The sequence below is a fragment of the Arvicola amphibius genome, chromosome 4 (assembly GCF_903992535.2).
Source record: "Arvicola amphibius chromosome 4, mArvAmp1.2, whole genome shotgun sequence".
In the NCBI taxonomy this organism is placed as follows: Eukaryota; Metazoa; Chordata; class Mammalia; order Rodentia; family Cricetidae; genus Arvicola; species Arvicola amphibius.
In genome coordinates, this window is record NC_052050.1 from 59177555 (window position 1) to 59196886 (window position 19332).

The 19332-nt window shown below is 39.1% G+C and overlaps 1 protein-coding gene across 3 annotated transcripts in view; it reads left to right on the plus strand.

The window, feature by feature from the left end:
- Nucleotides 1-18632, plus strand: part of Ulk2 (unc-51 like autophagy activating kinase 2) — a 77915-nt gene extending 59283 nt beyond the window's left edge. For all 3 annotated transcript variants that reach the window (XM_038325932.1, XM_038325933.1, XM_038325931.1), the window contains 7 exons: nucleotides 6612-6761; nucleotides 7314-7522; nucleotides 11636-11814; nucleotides 12926-13044; nucleotides 13322-13479; nucleotides 14536-14671; nucleotides 16473-18632. In XM_038325932.1, coding sequence (XP_038181860.1) covers nucleotides 6612-6761; nucleotides 7314-7522; nucleotides 11636-11814; nucleotides 12926-13044; nucleotides 13322-13479; nucleotides 14536-14671; nucleotides 16473-16531 — 1010 coding nt within the window. In that variant the 3' untranslated portion in view covers nucleotides 16532-18632. The remainder of the gene's footprint in view (nucleotides 1-6611; nucleotides 6762-7313; nucleotides 7523-11635; nucleotides 11815-12925; nucleotides 13045-13321; nucleotides 13480-14535; nucleotides 14672-16472) is intronic.
- Nucleotides 18633-19332: the final 700 nt, after the last annotated feature.

A 19332-nucleotide genomic window follows, 5' to 3' on the forward strand; every position in this document is an offset into this window, starting at 1 on the left:
CATAATTGGAAATAATAAAATATTTTAAATTATAATTTTTAAATATTATAAAAAAACAAGCTGTGTCTATCAAAATCCCAGCAAAATTCTTCAAAGACCTCAAAAGAACAGTACTCAACTTCATTTGGAAAAGCAAAAAACCCAGGATAGCCAAAACAATCCTGTGCAATAAAAGAACTTCTGGAGGCATCACAATCCCTGACTTCAAACTCTACTAAAGAGCTACAGTACTGAAAACAGCCTGGTACTGGCATAAGAACAGACAGGAGGACCAATGGAACCAAATAGAAGAACCGGATATCAATCCACACATCTTCCAACACCTGATCTTTGATAAAGAAGCAAAAAATATCAAATGGAAAAAAGAAAGCATATTTAACAAGTGGTGCTGGCATAACTGGATATCAACATGTAGAAAAATGAAAATAGACCTATATTTATCACCATGCACAAAACTCAAGTCCAAATGGATCAAAGACCTCAACATTAAGCCAGCCACACTGAACCGTATAGAAGAGAAAGTGGGGGGCTGGAGAGATAGCTCAGAGGTTAAGAGCATTGCCTGCTCTTCCAAAGGTCTTGAGTTCAATTCCCAGTCAACCACATGGTGGCTCACAACCATCTGTAATGGAGTCTGGTGCCTGCGGTCATACACACAGACAGAATATTGTATACATAATAAATAAATAAATATTTTTTTAAAAAAAGAAGAGAAAATGGGCATTGGCACAGGGAACCACTTCCTAAATATAACCCCAGCATCACAGAAACTGAAAGAAACAATTAATAAATGGGACCTCCTGAAACTGAAAAGCTTCTGTAAAGAAAAAGGACATGGTCAAAAAGACAAAACGACAGCCTACAGAATGGGAAAATATCTTCACTAACCCCACATCAGACAGAGGTCTGATCTCCAAAATATACAAAGAACTCAAGAAATTGGACACCAAAAGATCACATAATCCAATAAAAATTAAAAAAAAATGGAAACAGAGAACTCTCAACAGAGGAATCTAAAATGGCTGAAAGACACTTAAGGAAATGTTCAACATCCTTAGTCATCAGAGAAATGCAAATCAAAACAACTCTGAGATTCAGTCTTACACCTGAAAAAATAGCCAAGATCAGAAACACTGATGACAACTTATGCTGGAGAGGTTGTGGGGAAAAGGGGACACTTCTGTGTTGCTGGTGGGAATGCAAGCTGGTACAATCCTTTGGATGTCAGTATGGCGATTTCTCAGAAAATTAGGAAACAACCTTCCTCAAGACCCAGTAATACCACTTTTGGGTATATAGTCAAAGGATGCTCAATCGTGCCACAAGGATATGTTCTCAACTATGTTCATAGCAGCTTTGTTTATCATAGTCAGAACCTGGAAACAACCTAAATGCCCCTCAATTGAAGAATGGATAAGGAAAATGTGGTACATTTACACTATGGAGTACTACACAGCAGAAAAAATATAACAACAGCTTGAATTTTGCAGGAAAATAGATGGAGCTAGAAGACATCATTTTGTGTGAGGTAACCCAGACACAGAAAGACCATTACCACATGTACTTACTCATAGGTGGTTTTTAAACATAAAGCAAAGAAAGCCAGCCTACAAACCACAGTCCCAGAGAACTTAGACAACAATATGGATGCTAACAGAGACTTACATAGATCTAATCTACATGGGAAGTAGAAAGTATAAAAAGACAAGATCTGAGTAAATTGGGATCATGGGGACCTTAGGGGAGGGTTGAACGGGGGAGAGAAGAGGCAGGGAGGGGAGCAGGGAGAAATGTAGAGCTCAATAAAAATATCAATAAAAAAGGAAAAAAAAGAAAAAAGGAACTCAGCACGTAGACAGCACCACCTGCCAAAAAAAGCTGAGTTAATAAAAAGGTAATTTACATTAATATTTCAGTACATTATTTTCTTAATTACCATTTCTGGTTGTTTTTAGTTGCTTCTGTGGATTTGAGTTTCCATCTAATGTTATATTTTACTCAGATACAGCTTTGTTTTCATCTGTATTCTTTATGTTATTAGCAAATAAATTACATTTATTTATGTTGCAGGCCCAACAACAAAATTATATGTTATTCTTGTTTTAGATTTATTTATTTTGTTTTGTGAATATGAATGTTTTACCTTCATGTATTTATGTGCACCATGTTTGTGCATGTTGCATATGGGATACAAATGGTTGTGAGTCACCATGTGAGTTTTGGAAACCAAACTCAGGTTCTCTGCAAGGGCAACAAATGCTCTTAACTGCTGAAGCATCTCTCTAGCTCCATGCATGTTATTTTTACAAAGTTACTTTTCAAATCATTTGAGAAAGGAGAAGGAGGGGGCAGTCACACTCTTTAATAATTACATATTTACCTTTATCTAATGTACTTTTATTTCCCCCTCACCTCTATGGATTACTTTCTGGGGCCAGTTACTTAAGACTTGAAGAACTTTTCCTTGGTATTTCTTGTCAGAATATCAAATCTGGTCGTCTCAAGCTCTGTTAAGTTTTTGTTTATTTAGGAATATTTCTTTTATCTTTTTTTTCAAATATCTGTGCCAGGGAGTAGTGGTGCACACTTTTAATCCCAGCACTCAGGAGGCAGAAGCAGGCAGATCTCTGAGTTCAAGACCAGTTTGATGTACAGAAGGAATTCCAGGATAGGCAGGATTACACAGAAACCATCTCAAAAAAACAAAGAAAAAGCTTTTAACAATCTGTGTGTATATTCATATTTGTGTGTGAAAGTAGAGGCATGCATGTAACACTGTGTGTTTAAGGCAGAGGACACCCTCAGTGCCATTCTTCACCTTCTCCATGTTTGAGATAGTCTTACTCAGTGCTGGCTATGCTAGGCCAACAAGGCCATGAGTTTCCAGGGATTCTCGTGATTCCACCTCCCACTTACCCTAGAAGCATTGGGATAACAGGCATGCTTAGCTTCATGTGAGTTCTAAGGATCCAAACTCAGAATAGTATAGTAAGTGCTCTATCCACTGACCCGTTTCTCCAGTAAGAAGTATATCAGTGTAACCTCAAGTCAAAGATTTATTCTTTTTATTTTTATGCAAATAAGGCAATAGCTCAACTCTTCCGTTCATTTCTAAAGAGTTTTCTATATAAAATTTTTTTAATAACACAATTCTTTATTGAGTCTTTGGGAATTTCACATGTACACCAATCTTGCTCACTTCCCAGATTCTCAATATCCACCTCTCACAGCACCCCAAGAAACCCTCCAAATTAACTAAAAATAATACAAACAAACAAACAAAAAAACCCACTTCGCTCCTGTCTTTCCTGCCTCTCCAACCCCTCTTCATTCCTCCTAGTGGCACTGGGAGCTGTGGTGTGTCATGCAGTAAACCCTTTTGTCCATTCAGCACCGCCCAGAAATGTTCACTGCAGTGAGTCACTGGTCTGGTTCCAGGCCTCTGGCACACCAGCATCACAACTGTCAGTAACTCCAGTTCCAGGAGTTCCAGTAACTCTTCCTTCTGACCTCCAGCAGTTCCTGTATGTTCATGTATACAATCAGGCACACATTCATGAAATAAAATATTTTTTAAATCTACACCTTAAGGAACTCAGTACAGTCACTGTTCATATAGGGAAGGAAAAAATTCAGAGTGCAGTGATCAGGAAATGATGTCAGTTTCCAAGTCCCACAACCTCTTCATTAAAACATCTTGTAGTCATAACCTAGCCATGCTTTTCTAGGCCAGGCTCGGTAATAAACATGTTATTTTCTTGCAGATGATGCATGGTTCCAATTCTAGTTAAGGGACAAGATTATGAGGTTGTGTCAGATGATGCACACTCCAGTATTATCTAAAGTTATTGTATGTTCTGTGCTCTGTAAATCAAGACAGAAAGCTTCTGGTTAGTAAGCTGTGTGCCATGTCTTTTTAGTTACTTTCTTAGAAAAAGTTAACCTTGCAGTTTAAGATGCAGAATAAGGAAAGATGGCAACATAAAGCAGTGTCTGACATTGAATGGCATTCATTTCTTAGGCATCTTCAGTTAGAGGTGTCGCTTGGCACTAAAGTTAATGGGAGACTAGTAACATATTGTTCGGCTTCCCCACCAGGACAGTGTTTTACTGTGTAGCTCTGACTGGCCTGGAACTTATTATGTAGACCGATTATAGTGTTAGGAATTGAACCTACAGCCTTGTCATACCAGGTAATATATTAATATATGTACTATATATATTATATATATAATATATATACACACACATACACATACCATTGAGCTCTATCCTAGTCTTTCAAAATTAATGATTTATAGGGGCTGGAGAGATGGCTCAGTAGTTGAATGTTTCTTGTTCGTACAGGAGACTCAGGTCAGTCCCCAGTACCTACCTGGGGGCTCAAAACTGTTCATAACTCTGGGCACAGGGCATCCAGCACCTCTTCTGGTTTCTTTGAGTACCACGCACATGTATAGTGCACATATATAAGTTTGAGCAAAATACTGCTACACTTAAATAACTTCAAAAAAGTAATATATGGACATCTTAAAGCAAGCAAAACTACAGTACTTATTTAGCTATTCCCTCAGTTTAAGATCTCTTCTTTGATGTTTATGATTTATATGTAAATATTTTATTGTTTGGTCACATAAAGATAATAATTTTTAAATGTCTGGCTGTTAAAAGGCTCTGAACTAAACTTGCTGGTTCTGCATGCTTTGGTAGATGGGGGAACTTTTCAGCTACCCTTCATTTAATCCAAAGTCAATCCACCAGCCCCAGCCTGACTAGTACCTGTTGTACCCTCCCGTTCTTCCTGATATCTATCTGAAGGCATAGATATACCTTGTTTAAACTTGGGTGTTTCCTGTTTGTGTTGTGTTGTTTTGCCTGCATGTATGTCTGTGTGAGTGTGCCATATCCCTCAGAACTGGACTTACAGATGCTTGTAAGCTGCCCTGTGGGTGCTAGGAACTGATTTTTGTTTTGTTTTGTTTTTCAAGATATGGTCTCTCTCTGTAGTCTGGCTGTCCTGGAATTGACTCTGTAGACCAGGCTAGCCTCAAACTCACAGAAATTAATCTCTGCCTCTTCCTCCAAAATGCTACGATTAAAGATATGCACCACCACCACCTGGCTAGGTAGTAGGAATTGAACCCAGGTCCTCTGGAAGAGCAGCCAATGCTCTTAACCACTGGATCATTTCTTTTTTTGTTGTTGGGGTTTTTTTTGTTTTGGTTTGGGTTTTTTGTTTCTGTTTGTTTGTTTGTTTGTTTTTCGAGACAGGGTTTCTCTGTAGCTTTGGAGCCTGTCCTGGAACTAGCTCTGGTTGACTCGGCTGGCCTCGAACTCACAGAAATCCCCCTGCCTCTGCCTCCCGAGTGCTGGGATTAAAGGTGTGCGCCACCACCGCCCAACTACTAAACCATTTCTACAGCCCCTTCCCTTTGTATTTTTATTTGTAGTTCTCAGTGTCTAATTCTTCTAATTATCAACAGATTTAACTTGCAGTTTAGATATTTTGTAACTATCTAAAACTTTGAATACTAGGCTTTGGTGTGAAGATTCACAGAGGTAGTAATATTACTCTAAATTTCTTTTCTTACAGATTTTTTTTTGAGACAGTTTTTCTTTGTGTAATAGTCCTGACTGTCCTGGAACTAGCTCTTGTAGACCAGGCTGGCCTCGAACTCAGAGATCTGCCTGCCTCTACCTTCCAAGTGCTGGGATTAAAGGTGTGTGCCACCACTGCCCGGCTACGGATTTTTTTTACTTACTATGTAGCCCTGTCTGCCTGGAATTCACAATGTTGACCAGGCTCTTCAAACTCCTAGAGATCTATCTGCCTCTGCCTCCCAAGTGCTGGGATTAAAAATATGACCTACCAGCTGGATGGTGGTGGCACACACCTTTAATCCCAGCATTTAGGAGGCAGAGGCAGGTGGATCTCCAAATTTGAGGCCAGCTTGTTCTACAGAGTAAATTCCAGACCAGAGAAGGCTACATAGAGAAACACTGTCTTGAAAAACCAAATAAATAAATGTGACATACCACACCCAACTCTTTTTAATTACATTAAGCTTTTTATTTTGCATGTGTATATATGTATGTAGGCATGCACATGTCACTGCATGCATGTGGAAGGCAGAGGACAACTTGCCAGAGGCAGTTCTTCTACCTTCAGGATATTATTAGGTGTCAAACTCAGGTCATCAGCTTTGAGGGCAATTTCTCATGCTGACCCAGTTTGATGACCCTTAAAATATTCTTACTGGAAATATATATTGAATAATCATTTTAGAATTAATGTTAGAATTTTAGAATTAATATTAAACAAGCCTGGAGAGGTGGCTCATCAGTTAAAGGACTTACTGCTCTTGCATTGGATGAGTTTGCCTCCAAGCATCCACATTAGGCAGCTCACAACTGCCTGTAACTCCAACTCCAAGGGGATCTGATGCTTAGCCTTAGTGGATATCTGTACCCACCTGTATATACTCTCCATCACACACATACACATAATTTAAAATAATAAACATTTAAAATTAATATAAAAATATGTTTTCTTATGTTCCATATAGGATACTGTGAATGTAATCTAATATCTGGCCAACTTTTTGTTTTAGCTCCTGCAGGAGCCTGTAGTGTTATGCTGGCATTGCCAGCAGGAGCAGCAGCAAGTGCCAGAGCTGTCCTCTTCACTGTGGGGTCTCCTCCACACAGTGCCACAGCCCCTACTTGTACTCACATGGTCCTTCGAACAAGAACCACCTCAGGTAAGGAGCAGTGTTCTAGTGCCTTACATGACTGTTCTGCTATGTGAAGTCAGACAAATCACTTTACTTCTCTAGGCTTTGGTTTCTGTTCCAGTAAAGTGATTGCAGCTGTTTACCCTCCTTAAAGAGTTATATGTCAGAAGTAAATGAAGTAACATGAAAAGTAAAATTATTATATACTATACCATACTTTACTATATGCTATATATTATATACTATATGGGAGATTGGGGAGGGCTCAGAAGAGCACTGGATGTTCTTCCAGAGGTCCTGAATTCAATTCCCAGCAACTACATGGTGACTCACAGCCATCTATGAGATCTGGTGCCTTCTTCTGGTGGGTAGGCATCCATGTATGTGTGGGTGTGTGTGTATGTATGTATATACGTAAAGAGACCATGTTTATATATTCAAATAGAATGAGGAGCCTGGGACTTTTCTTTAAATATTTTCTTTGTCACTTGAATAGGTTATGCTCAGTAAATGAGAAGTTAGTATGAAAGCCTCTTCTGACTACTTTGGACATGTGCTACATGTGTTGTTTCTTTGCAGTGGGGTCCAGCAGCTCAGGAGGCTCCTTGTGCTCTGCAAGTGGCCGTGTGTGTGTGGGCTCCCCACCTGGGCCGGGCTTGGGCTCTTCCCCACCAGGAGCAGAGGCAGCTCCCAGCCTGAGATATGTGCCTTATGGTGCTTCACCACCCAGCCTAGAGGGACTCATCACCTTTGAAGCCCCTGAACTACCAGAGGAGACACTGATGGAGGTAGGGAAGAGATTGCGAGGTGTGTGAATATATTGTTGATCTGATGTGGTGTTCTAACAATAATGAAAGAACAAATTATATCAAATATTTCTGAAATTTCAAAATCCCTTTTTTGTTTTGTTTGTTTGCTTGAGACAGGATCTTACTAGGTAGCCCTGGACGCCCTAAAACTGTGTAGGCGAGGCTGACCTTGAAGTCACCATTGCTGAGATTACAGTTGTGCACCACCCATGCCCAACTCTATTTGTAGGAATTTAAAAGATTTTCCCTAACCGGGCGGTGGTGGCGCACGCCTTTAATCCCAGCACTCGGGAGGCAGAGGCAGGCGGATCTCTGTGAGTTCGAGACCAGCCTGGTCTACAAGAGCTAGTTCCAGGACAGGCTCCAAAGCTACAGAGAAACCCTGTCTCGAAAAACAAAACAAAACAAAAAAAAAAAAAAAAGATTTTCCCTAGAAACATAATGTTTTATCCTCAGTACTTTCTTTCCTTCATTAGGTAAAAAGCATCTAAACGTAGATTTAAAATGCCAGTCTGCGGACAGTTTGGCTTCTGAGAGGGAGAGGCAGTTTCCTTTAAGGAGGTGGCCTCTGTAGCGCCAGTGGATGGCCCACACCCATAAGTATATAGGCAGCACAAATTGGACTTGGTGGGTTACTAAAAAATGTGGACCTGAAGATTAGAAGGTAAGGAGGTCATAATAGATCTAGGAGGAGTTAGGGAGATAATTAGGTAGTTAATATGGTCAAAGTACATTGCATGAACTTCTCAAAAAATTAATAAAAATACTAAATTATAAAATAAAATAATAATTATGCCAACATGGTGGCACATACCTATAACTCTAGCTCTTAGAAGCTGAGGCAGAGTGTTTTGAGTTTGAGGTCAACCTGAGCTGCATAGAAAGACCCTATGTCAATAATAATAGTAACAAGCCATACTACCAGGTGAGTCATTAACACAGAAATATTTCTGCTTAAGCAGATGAGATGCTACACTCATAGATCAGTAATTTCCCTCTGGGGATCCAGTTCTACAGGAAAAACCACAGTGTATGTTATCTGTCCCATGCTGAGCACAAATCTAGAACCAGAGATCATTTTATGATTTTGGAGTTGTATCTCCCAGTTCCTCACTCCAACTTAAGAACAACACTCTATGTATTGGTGAATATAGTCTAATATGCTGTCACAAAACTGAGAGACATTTGGAAATTCTAGTGCTTTATTCGCCTGTTTCAGAAAAACTTGGGGGTCTGGGGGAAATGACTCAGTAAAATGCTTACTGCCCATGTACAGGAAACTGAAAGTGGGTCCCAGAACCCACATAAAAAAAGACATACAGGGCTGGAGAGATGGCTCAGAGGTTAAAAGCATTGGCTGTTCTTCCAAAGGTCCTGAGTTCAATTTCCAGCAACCACATGGTAGCTTACAACCATCTATAATGAGATCTAGTGCCCTCTTCTGGCTGCAGACATACATGCAGACAGAACATCATATACATAATAAATAAAATCTTTAAAAAAAAGACAGACATTGTTATTCTTTTTTAAACATATAGTAGTGGGGGTCTGTGGTTTTTTTTTTAAGATATAAGAGGGGACGGGGGAAGGCCAGCCCCACAAGGGGTAGCAGCAGGTGACCCGAGGTCATGGAGAGTCCCCTGAGGCCTTGGCAGGTCACCTTGGTAGGTGGGAGACAGATAACATCATGCAGAGAGAGTTTGGGTATAGAGTTTATTTAGTGGGTTATGGAGAAGGAAGGAAAAGTGAGGGGGAGGAAGGGGGGAGAGTGCAGAAGTTACCTCTTCAGGCTGGAGGAGGCAGGCTATCTGCTTCCCTTGGCAGTTTGGGAGAGGGTGGGCTTGTTTCTTAAAGGGACAGTGCACACAGGTGACAGACCAGGCCAGCAGATTATAACAGACATGGCATGGCTATAACCACTCCTGAAGGGAGTGGATTCCAGAAGCTTATTGCCAGCCAGTCTGTCTGAATCACAGTTTCACATTTAAGGGAAAACTCTGTCACAAAACATTTGATTTAGAACACTTAATACACATTCTTGAGGAATAGAATTTGGAATCTAGCACCCAGGTAACAAGCCAGGTGTCTCCACCCACCTGTAACTCCACAGTTTCTTAGGGGACAGGGGACAGAGAAATCACTGGAGCTTGTTGGCTTCCAGCCCTGATGAAAAAATAGGAGCCCTAAGTTCAGGGGAAGACTCTACCTCAAAAGAATACACAGGGAGTGGTGGAGGACACCTGACATCATCACCTGACCTTCATATTCCTGCACAAGTATGCCCATACAACGCACACACACACACAAACACTAATAAATACAAATAATTTTTTAAAAAACAAGTGGAGACTGATCATGGAAAGATACACATACTAACTAACACACATACAATTTAAATAAATGTTTAATCTTAATTGGAATTTTAAAATAAATTTATAATTAAAGAAGAAAATTTTAGAATTGAATTTTGAAATTGTCTTGAAAGGGCATCCTTTAGAATGTCTCTCATGCTCTCATCTGAAAATCAGAGCTTTATTGTGAATCACTCTCAACTAAAAACCACCCCAGACTTAAAACTCACTGAGCTGTAAAATACATAGCACTTGTTGGCAACAGCTGTAATTCCAGCTTCAGAAGGCGAAGCAGGATAGAATTATAGACTAGCCTGTGTACATAGCAAGACCCTATCTCAGAAAAGGAGAAAAAAGAAAAAGTTTAGTGTTAAGAGTGTCCTTGTAATATTTTAATTTATGATGGCATAGGTGCCACATTTATGCCATATGGGGTCAGAGAACAATTTTGGGGAGTTGGTTCTGGGACTCTGTTGAAACAAGATCTCTCTTGTTTGTGTTGCAGTGTGTGCTCCTATAGCTAGCCCATGGGTTTCTGGATGATTTCCCCTTCTTCACCTCCCATCTCACTATAACAGTTCTGAGATTACAGATGGGTTCTAGAGATTAACTCAGAATTTCAAGCTTGCATGGCAAGTGCTTCTACCTGCTGAGCATCTCTCCAAACCTATCTTTGTAATCTTTTTTTTTTTGTTGTTGTTTTTTCGAGACAGGGTTTCTCTGCAGCTTTAGAGCCTGTCCTGGAGCTAGCTCTTGCTGGTCTCGAACTCACAGAGATCCGCCTGCCTCTGCCTCCCGAGTGCTGGGATTAAAGGCGTGCGCCACCACCGCCCGGCTCTTTGTAATCTTTAAATTTTTATAAATTTTTTATTCTTCGGGCAGTAGTGGTGCATTCCTTTAATCCCAGCACTCAGGAGGCAGAGGCATTTGGGTCTCTGTGAGTTCGAGGGCAGCTTGATCTTACAGAGTGAGTTCCACGACAGCCAGGAATACACAGAGAAACTCTGTCTTAAAAACAAAAAAAAAAATTATTTTCCTTTGGCAGTGGTGGCACACACCTTTAATCCCAGCACTCAGGAGGCAAAGGCAGGTGATTCTGTGAGTTCAAGGCCAGCCTGGTCTACAGAGCAAGTTCCAGGAGAGCCAAGGCTAAGCAGAGAAACCCTGTTTCAAAAAAAAAAAGTGTATGTATATACACACACCACATATACAGTATTTGGCCGTTTTGCCTGCATTGTATCTATGCACCATTTGTGTGCCTGTTGTCCATGGCGGTCAGGAGAGGGTATCAGATCACCTGGATCTTGGGTTACAAGTATTTGTGAGCCACCATGTGGGTGCTTGAAATTGAAGCCCTGTCCTCTGCAAGAGCAGCCAGCCAGTGTTCTTCACCACTGAGCCATTTCTCCATATAACAGTAGTATATCCTACCGCCTATTTGTTATGTCTTTGTTTTACACATATTGATTCAATTATTCAGGTTTTGGTTTAGTTTGGTTTTATTTTTCTGGTTAAAGCACAGCAACCTTTGTAGCCTACCTATGTGGATGCTATAATAAATGCAGAAATATCTGTGTATAATATTTAGTTTGATTTGTATTTATTTTCTAACAGCTCTCTAAAATTTAAAAACACTGGTTTTCTTTGATCATTCCAACAGTCATAAGTATGGGAAAACCTTGTATATACAATACATTTAAGTCCTTAATGTAAAACGTTATAAAACACCTTGCCTTTGCAGCGAGAACACACAGACACCTTACGCCATCTGAACGTGATGCTAATGTTTACTGAATGCGTGCTGGACCTAACAGCAGTGAGGGGTGGGAACCCTGAGCTGTGCACATCTGCTGTGTCCTTGTACCAGATTCAGGAGAGTGTAGTCGTGGACCAGATCAGCCAGCTAAGCAAAGATTGGGGGTAGGTGCCTCCTGTCATTCATTTCCAGTTTCTTTACGCTTCCTATAAACTTGTATTTAAATGTAAGCATTGTTATGTGTTAAAAAAAACCATGTCTCATTTTTAAAAGCTGAAAGGAAATCTAAGTTGTTTAATTGTGTGAGATGTTACAAAAACTTATTATGTGACCTTAACATCACCTTTCTCTGAAAATTTACAACTGAAGATACTTGATGACCAAGGAGGTCATACAGATTTTTGTTTCAGTGTTCCTGTAATATTCAAAGTTCACATATCTTTCTCCATACTAATTCTTCTCCATTTAGGAGTTAAATGTATATTTAAAAGTCAAGACAGGAGCTGGAGAGATGACTCAGAGGTTAAGAGCATTGACTACTCTTCGAGAGATCCTGAGTTCAATTCCCAGCAGGCTCAAACTGTCTGTAATAAGATCTTGTGCCCTCTTCTGGCCTGCAGGCAAACATGCTGACAGAACACTGTATACATAATAAATAAAATAAATCTAAGAAAGAAAGAAAGAAAGAAAGAAAGAAAGAAAGAAAGAAAGAAAGAAAGAAAGAAAGAAAGAAAGAAAGAAGAAAGAAAGGAAGGAAAGAGAGAGAGAAAGAAAGAGAGAAAGAAAGAAAAAAGAGGGGCTGGAGAGATGGCTCAGTGGTTAAGAGTACTGACTGCTCTTCCAGAGGCTCCGGGTTCAATTCCCAGCACCCACTTGGCAGCTCACAACTGTCTGAAGATCCAGTTGCAGGGGATCTGACACCTTCACACCAATGCATGTAAAAAAAATTAAATAAACCATAAAAAATTGAAAGAAAGAAAGAAAGAAAGAAAGAAAGAAAGAAAGAAAGAAAGAAAGAAAGAAACCTCATAAGAGGTCTTTAAAAAAATTAAATGAGTCAAGGTGGGGCCAGGTGTGGTATTACACATGCAGCACTTGGGATACTAAGGCAGGAGGGTTAATAACTTTGACACCTGCCAGGGATCATAGGAAAATCTTGTCTGGAGCATGCAGGGGAGGGGATTGAGGATGAAGTCCTCTGTGGCCTGATATTTAGCATGCTGAGTCTTGTGGTCAGTTCCCAGGATAATTGTCTGCTCCTGTCTTCCGGTGCAGGCGGGTGGAGCAGCTGGTGTTATACATGAAAGCAGCACAGCTGCTGGCAGCCTCCCTGCATCTCGCCAAAGCTCAGATCAAGTCCGGGAAGCTGAGCCCATCCACAGCTGTGAAACAAGGTACGGGAGCAGACCATAGTCTATGGCTCCAAGGGCCTTTGTGTCATGCCTTGTCCCAAGTCAGTCTCTGCTGATCTTTTGTTTCTAATTCTTTACTTGATACAGAAAAGTCAGAAGTACTTGGTCTGTCTTTTCATACTGAAAGATCGGAGAACCTGACTTTGTCTTTTCCCTCAGTGGCCATGTAGTGTCACTTTCTTTCCAAAAGCAGGAAAAGTACAGCACTGTTATTTCTGGAAGGAAATTAAAACTAATTCCAATTTCAACTTTTTTTCAGTTGTTAAAAATCTGAATGAACGATATAAATTCTGCATCACCATGTGCAAGAAACTTACAGAAAAGCTGAATCGCTTCTTCTCTGATAAACAGAGATTTATTGATGAAATCAACAGTGTGACTGCAGAGAAACTCATCTACAATTGTGCTGTGGAAATGGTAACCTTTTCAAGGCTATTGAACACCTGCTTACAATGATCTGCCCTTTAAGAGTTTATATCCTACCCTTTCTCAAGTCCCAAGTGTTGTGATTATCTAGTGAAGTAATTAGATTAAGACATTTGAGTACTTAATATATTGTAACATTTTTTCTTTTTCTTTCTTTTTTTTTTTTTTTTTTTTGGTTTTTCGAGACAGGGTTTCTCTGTAGCTTTGGAGCCTGTCCTGGAACTAGCTCTGTAAACCAGGCTGGCCTCGAACTTACAAAGATCTGCCTGCCTCGGCCTCCCAAGTGTATAAACTTACTATAGTCCATAATCTCAGTTGTTACACTTGATAAGTTTTACTGTATTTTCTTTTAAACTTCATTTATATAGGCATGTTCTCATCCTTTTATAGTTTTATCTAAAATTTGGATTAATGTTTAGCATTTTTCTGCTAATTAAGAAATTCTGGCTCTGTAAAACTTAGAAAAAATAGTGCTTGTTAATCCACAAAAATGTAGGTGCTTGAGTTTGACTGAGTGACTTTATAGAGACTCTGAGGAAAAGCTACTTTCCATTTGTCTGAGGATAATATTGGAGTTTTCTCTATTTACTGTGGGGAAATGACTGAGGAATATATAACATTTAGATATTAAGTATCTCAATTAGAAAATTTATGAACTAATGTTATTTTACCTGTTCAACATAATAGATCTCTCCCATTTAGAGAAATTACAGTTGTACTATTGCTATACCCTTAGATTTACCTTAATAGCTAAAAAGTAGTTTTATAAAATAACTTTGGAATGTAAGCTGACAAGAATATGTCCTATTGCTCTAGACTATTGATTGGAATGGCAGGTAGTATATAATACTATACAACATTAAGACAATAAGAATTTTATGCTAGGAATTACATTGCTTCTTTCCTTTCTGGATTTAACCATAACATTACAGTTTTTCTTCCTTTCATCAAAATATATTGATTTTAATATTTTTTAAGCGGCACTGTTCATAAGGACTTATGTATCTTTGGAGCTGCAAATCTTCTCATTTTGTTTACTGGTTCTAGGTTCAATCTGCAGCCCTGGATGAGATGTTTCAGCAGACTGAAGACATTGTATATCGGTACCACAAGGCAGCCCTTCTTTTGGAAGGCCTAACTAAGATCCTGCAGGACCCTACTGATGTTGAAAATGTGCATAAATGTAAGTCGCGGTACAGTAGTGCACAGTAGTGCTCCCTCATCTCCAGTCTAGCTTTCTACAGCTGGACTCAAAACTATTAAATGAAAAAAACTCAGAAATAAAACGCCATAAATGTTCTTGTTTGTTTGTGTTTTTTGATACAGGGTTTCTCTGTATAGCCCAGGCTGTAGTGGAACTTGCTCTGTAGACCAAGCTGGCCTTGAACTCACCTACTTCTGTCTCCTAAGTGTTGCCACCACTGCCTGGTTCATAGTTTGTTTGTTTTTAAGTCTTTTTGTTTAGTTTTTAAATAATTGAGTATCATTATGGCATTTAAATTTTTATTGTTTTTTTATTTTCTGTGTTTGGGTGTTTGCCTACATGTATGTGTAAGTGTACCGCATGCATGCCTGGTGCCTTTGGAGGCTAGGAAACGGTATCAGATCCCCTGGATCTGGAGTTACAGAGAGTTGTGAGCGGTTAGTGGATCTGGGACTTGAATCCAGTCCTCTCGAAGAGCAGCAAGTGCTCTTAACTATTGAGCCTTCTTTCCAGCCTTCATTATGGATTTTTTCAAACAAAATTTGTTTCTGTTGTTTCCCCTTGCCTCTCTTCTTCCTCATCCACATTTTGCACTGTTCTCTGAGTTGTCCTCAGCTACCTGGGACATGACCCATCCACCCCCTTGTCCAGTATATACTGTATATACTTGCTGTATTTGTTCTCTATACCTATTGGTCACTTAGTAACAGTGGTTACAAGGTATAATGTATTGATAGTGCTATGCTTGTAGATAAAATTTGATACTATTTATAATCTCAGGCATAAATTGAGGGTCTTAGAACGTGTCTTTTGTGGGTAAAGAAGAACACTGAATTTAATTTATTAATTAATTTATTATTTAATTAATTGTAGTTTGTCCTCTAAGTTGTAAGTTTGGGATCACATTCTTGAGCTAAGTCTTGGCTTTAAAACCTTAAACAAATTATTAATCTTTTTGTGGTCTCAGTATCTTTTCTCTAAAAAGTTGACACTGAGAACAGTGTCAACCTTGTATGCCAAAGGATTAGAGAGGCTGCATACAAAATATAGATTATGCCAGGCATTGGTGGTGCACACCTTTAATCCCAGCACTCAGGAGGCAGAGTCAGGCAGATCTCTGTGAGTTCGAGGCCAGCCTGGTCTACAAGAGTTAGTTCCAGGACAGGCACCAAAGCTACACAGAGAAACCTTGTCTTGAAAAACCAATAAATAAATGAATGAATGAATGAAATACAGATTACTTTTATTCTTCAGATCTTTTCATTACTTTATATTGTTTTCAAGTTCCTGTTTAAGAATGTAGGAAGATGTTTATTACTTAATAGAACTCTTTTAAACTTTCTAGACTTAGAGACCAAAGAATGTTATAAAGATCTCTGTACTACAGATTTGATAAAGCTAACAGAACATAGAGTGACAGGGTACCAGTATGATGCATATTTCCCTAGTATCTGGTGTATGTGGTCATACACACTTTAATAAAAGAGGACAGCAGTCCCGACATCACTTACACCTCTAAGCAAGTGAGTTGTTAGATCTGAATCTTTTCTTAACAGTATGTTAGTCCCAATTTTACCACTGAAGCATTAAGCTACAGGTCCTATCTGAATTGTCACTGGACAGAGAAAAGAAAGTATATTCATTCTGTTAACTCTGGGGCAAAGACAGGGCGGCAGAGCATGGTGGGAGAGTTGTAATTTTCCCCTTTAGTTCCTCTGTCCTTTAGTTAGAAAACACAAATAGTTCTTTTTGTTAATATAATTTTAAATTTTATTTCTAGATAAATGTAGTATTGAAAGAAGATTGTCAGCACTCTGCAGTAGCTCTGGAGCTGTATGAGCAGCAGACCTGTCTGTGGACCAGCATGGGAACATGAGGTGGCATATTTGGGATTATAGTTTGGTTCTGTCACCCACCCCAAGAAACCGTGGTGACTACCAAAGAACAAGCAGCAACTTAAGAAGGAAAAACAATATAAAACTACATGTTTGTAGAAAACCTGCCTTACTGGAGAAGTCACTCCCCTTTTCCTTTTTCTTTATAGAAGCAGAAGCAAAAGAGTATCCACACATTAAACCTGGCAAATAAATGTACCTTAGAACTAGAATCATAAGTACAATTATTCTTGTGGATAATTAAACAGGAAAGAAAGTGAGTGACACTTTACTCGACCCTGAGTAATCTATGAAATTCCATGCTTTGTTAAGGCATATACAAGCAAAGAGTCTACAGCTCATCCAGACAGTTTGAGATTTGGGGTAAGTTTGTCTGAATCTGAGCATGCATCTTTAAACAGCTCAGGAGGAAGTGTTTTAAGAAGAAGCAAAAGGTGACTCTTGGATGAATTGTGACATCTTCAACTTGATCTAATGTGGACATAAGTTAATCTTCCAAAATCTTTCATATTGCACTAATTTATTAAAATAACTGTGTATTGAATTTTGCAATTTAAAACTAACTGAGGCACAATGGACTTGTTTAGAATATTTTACTTGATTACATACATAGGCTCTTTTCAGAATTCATGTGTATACTCCATTGAAGTTTTAAATGGTCGAAACTTGCATTCATGTGAATCTTTGCATTTTTCTCACCTGTAATCTTCACCAACAGATCTTCTCAGTGGTATTTTGAGTTGCTGGTTGTTGCATTTTTTGTTGTGCATGCAGAATGTGCATTGATACCTGTGACCATAGGTTTATTAAAGGCTAAGTTTATTTGGGCAGTATTAGAAAGCTATCATGAATCAAGAGATACTCTTGAGAATTTTAATAGGGCCAAATCAAAGTGATGAATAAAGGCTTGTTAGTGATGTAGAGTTTCTACATGAAATTAGTAAGAAGTGAGATTTGTTCTCCTTAGAAAACTGGGCAGCTCTCTCCAGACTAATGTGCACTTTTCAGTGTTAGTCCTGACAGTTCACCAAATAGCTAGTCACAGTGAATTAACATCTCTCCAAGAACGGTTCCTGTGCTGTGTATTGTTTGGTTCCTTTTACTTTCCTGCTTGAATACTTGAATAAAGCATTCACCTGTCTTAACCCTTTCATTTCAACCCTTTCACATAACGACCTGCACTCTGAGAGCTGCGCAGAAGCTCTTTGGCATCGCACTTAACAGAGACAGCGTGGTTTTCATTTACTTGGTGGACAAAGTAATGTAATTTTTACATTATTTATCTGTGTGAAATTCCAGAAGTTAATTTGAAAATTTATTTATAAGATGTTTGTATTTTTAGGTCTTTACTACAGTGTTTCTACCTCTCATTTGTAACTGCATGCATTATTCTCCAAACTAGGTAAAACTCACTGAATCATTGTGTAATAGCCTTTTTTAAATTGCTTGTACAAATGTATATTAAGGTTAAATAAAACTGACAGTGTTTTTAGGTTATAGTTGGGTTGATATTAAGTGGCTTGTCAAGCCAAATGCTTATTTAGTGAGTAGGTTGGAAAAACTTGGTCATTAATAGCCTTTGTCCTGCTCCAGGATTTAAGACTCTTGGTGACTGTCATGCAAGCTCCTGAAAACAGACTATACCCCCTCCTTACATTAGTGATAACTGTTTGCAATAATTTTTTTAGATTTTACGCTGAATTCTTTCATGTTCTCTTAATTACCATGTTATCTCAGTTGATTTTCCAAGTAAGTAGACTTAGTTGGCCTCTTACACCACTTTTCAAAACCACAATATGGAAAGATTGAGAGGGAAGGTTGGTGTGAAGTCAGGAATGGAAGTGTGGAGACCACACTGTAACTCAAGCTCGTCTCACGTCAGGTCTGGTAGGTCTGTGTATAAAGCAGCAGAGGCTCGCAGTGGAGAACAAACTGTAAACTCATGAGTAATGGTTTTGATTATACTACCGTTATCAAGGCTAACTGTTTAAAAATATTTTTGCCTTGATTATAGCAATAATAAATAAATGTTTTATGTTTCTGTATTTTTATTTCATATCTGTATTTCATAAAATGGAAATAGACAAGTTCACACATTCGTGGGTCAGCACCACTATTCAAGTCATAACCTGGAGAACTATTTACCATGCGGATGTACGTAGAGGAATTATCAGGGAACCTGCTGATTGGCCTTTCTTGCTATATGAATTTTCTTTAACGGTCACCTGTTGAAGACCTGTTCTTGACATAATGATTTCCTGCAGCCCCATGTGCTCTTTCTTCTGCTAGAGGTTTGTGCTGGCCTCACAAACCAGGTATAGGAGCTTGTGAAGAAGCTCTCGTTAGTTGACACTTCACTCTCTAGGGGTGAAAAGGAGAAAGTTGAGTTGAATGAAGAAGAGATGAGGGCATAGAACAGGTCCCTCAGAATGATGCATCTGACATGTGTAGGTCCCTATACCTCCCTCTGCATGGAGCAGGTGCTTGGTGTCCACTTCCTGAAGCACTTCTGGTCAGACAGGATGGCATCCCTTCTTCCAGCTCATCCCTTTGCTACTTCCTCCTCTACCCAGCTGGTCCTGTGAAGTAGCATCTCTTGCTTGGGGATATTGTGCCTAAAACTGCTGATACCCAGTTTCATTATTTTGTTTGAGAACATTCAATGAATGAATGAATGAATGAATGACTTATTTTACGTAACATAGTGCCCCTCCCCCAGTTCTCACAAGAGATGTTGTTCTACAG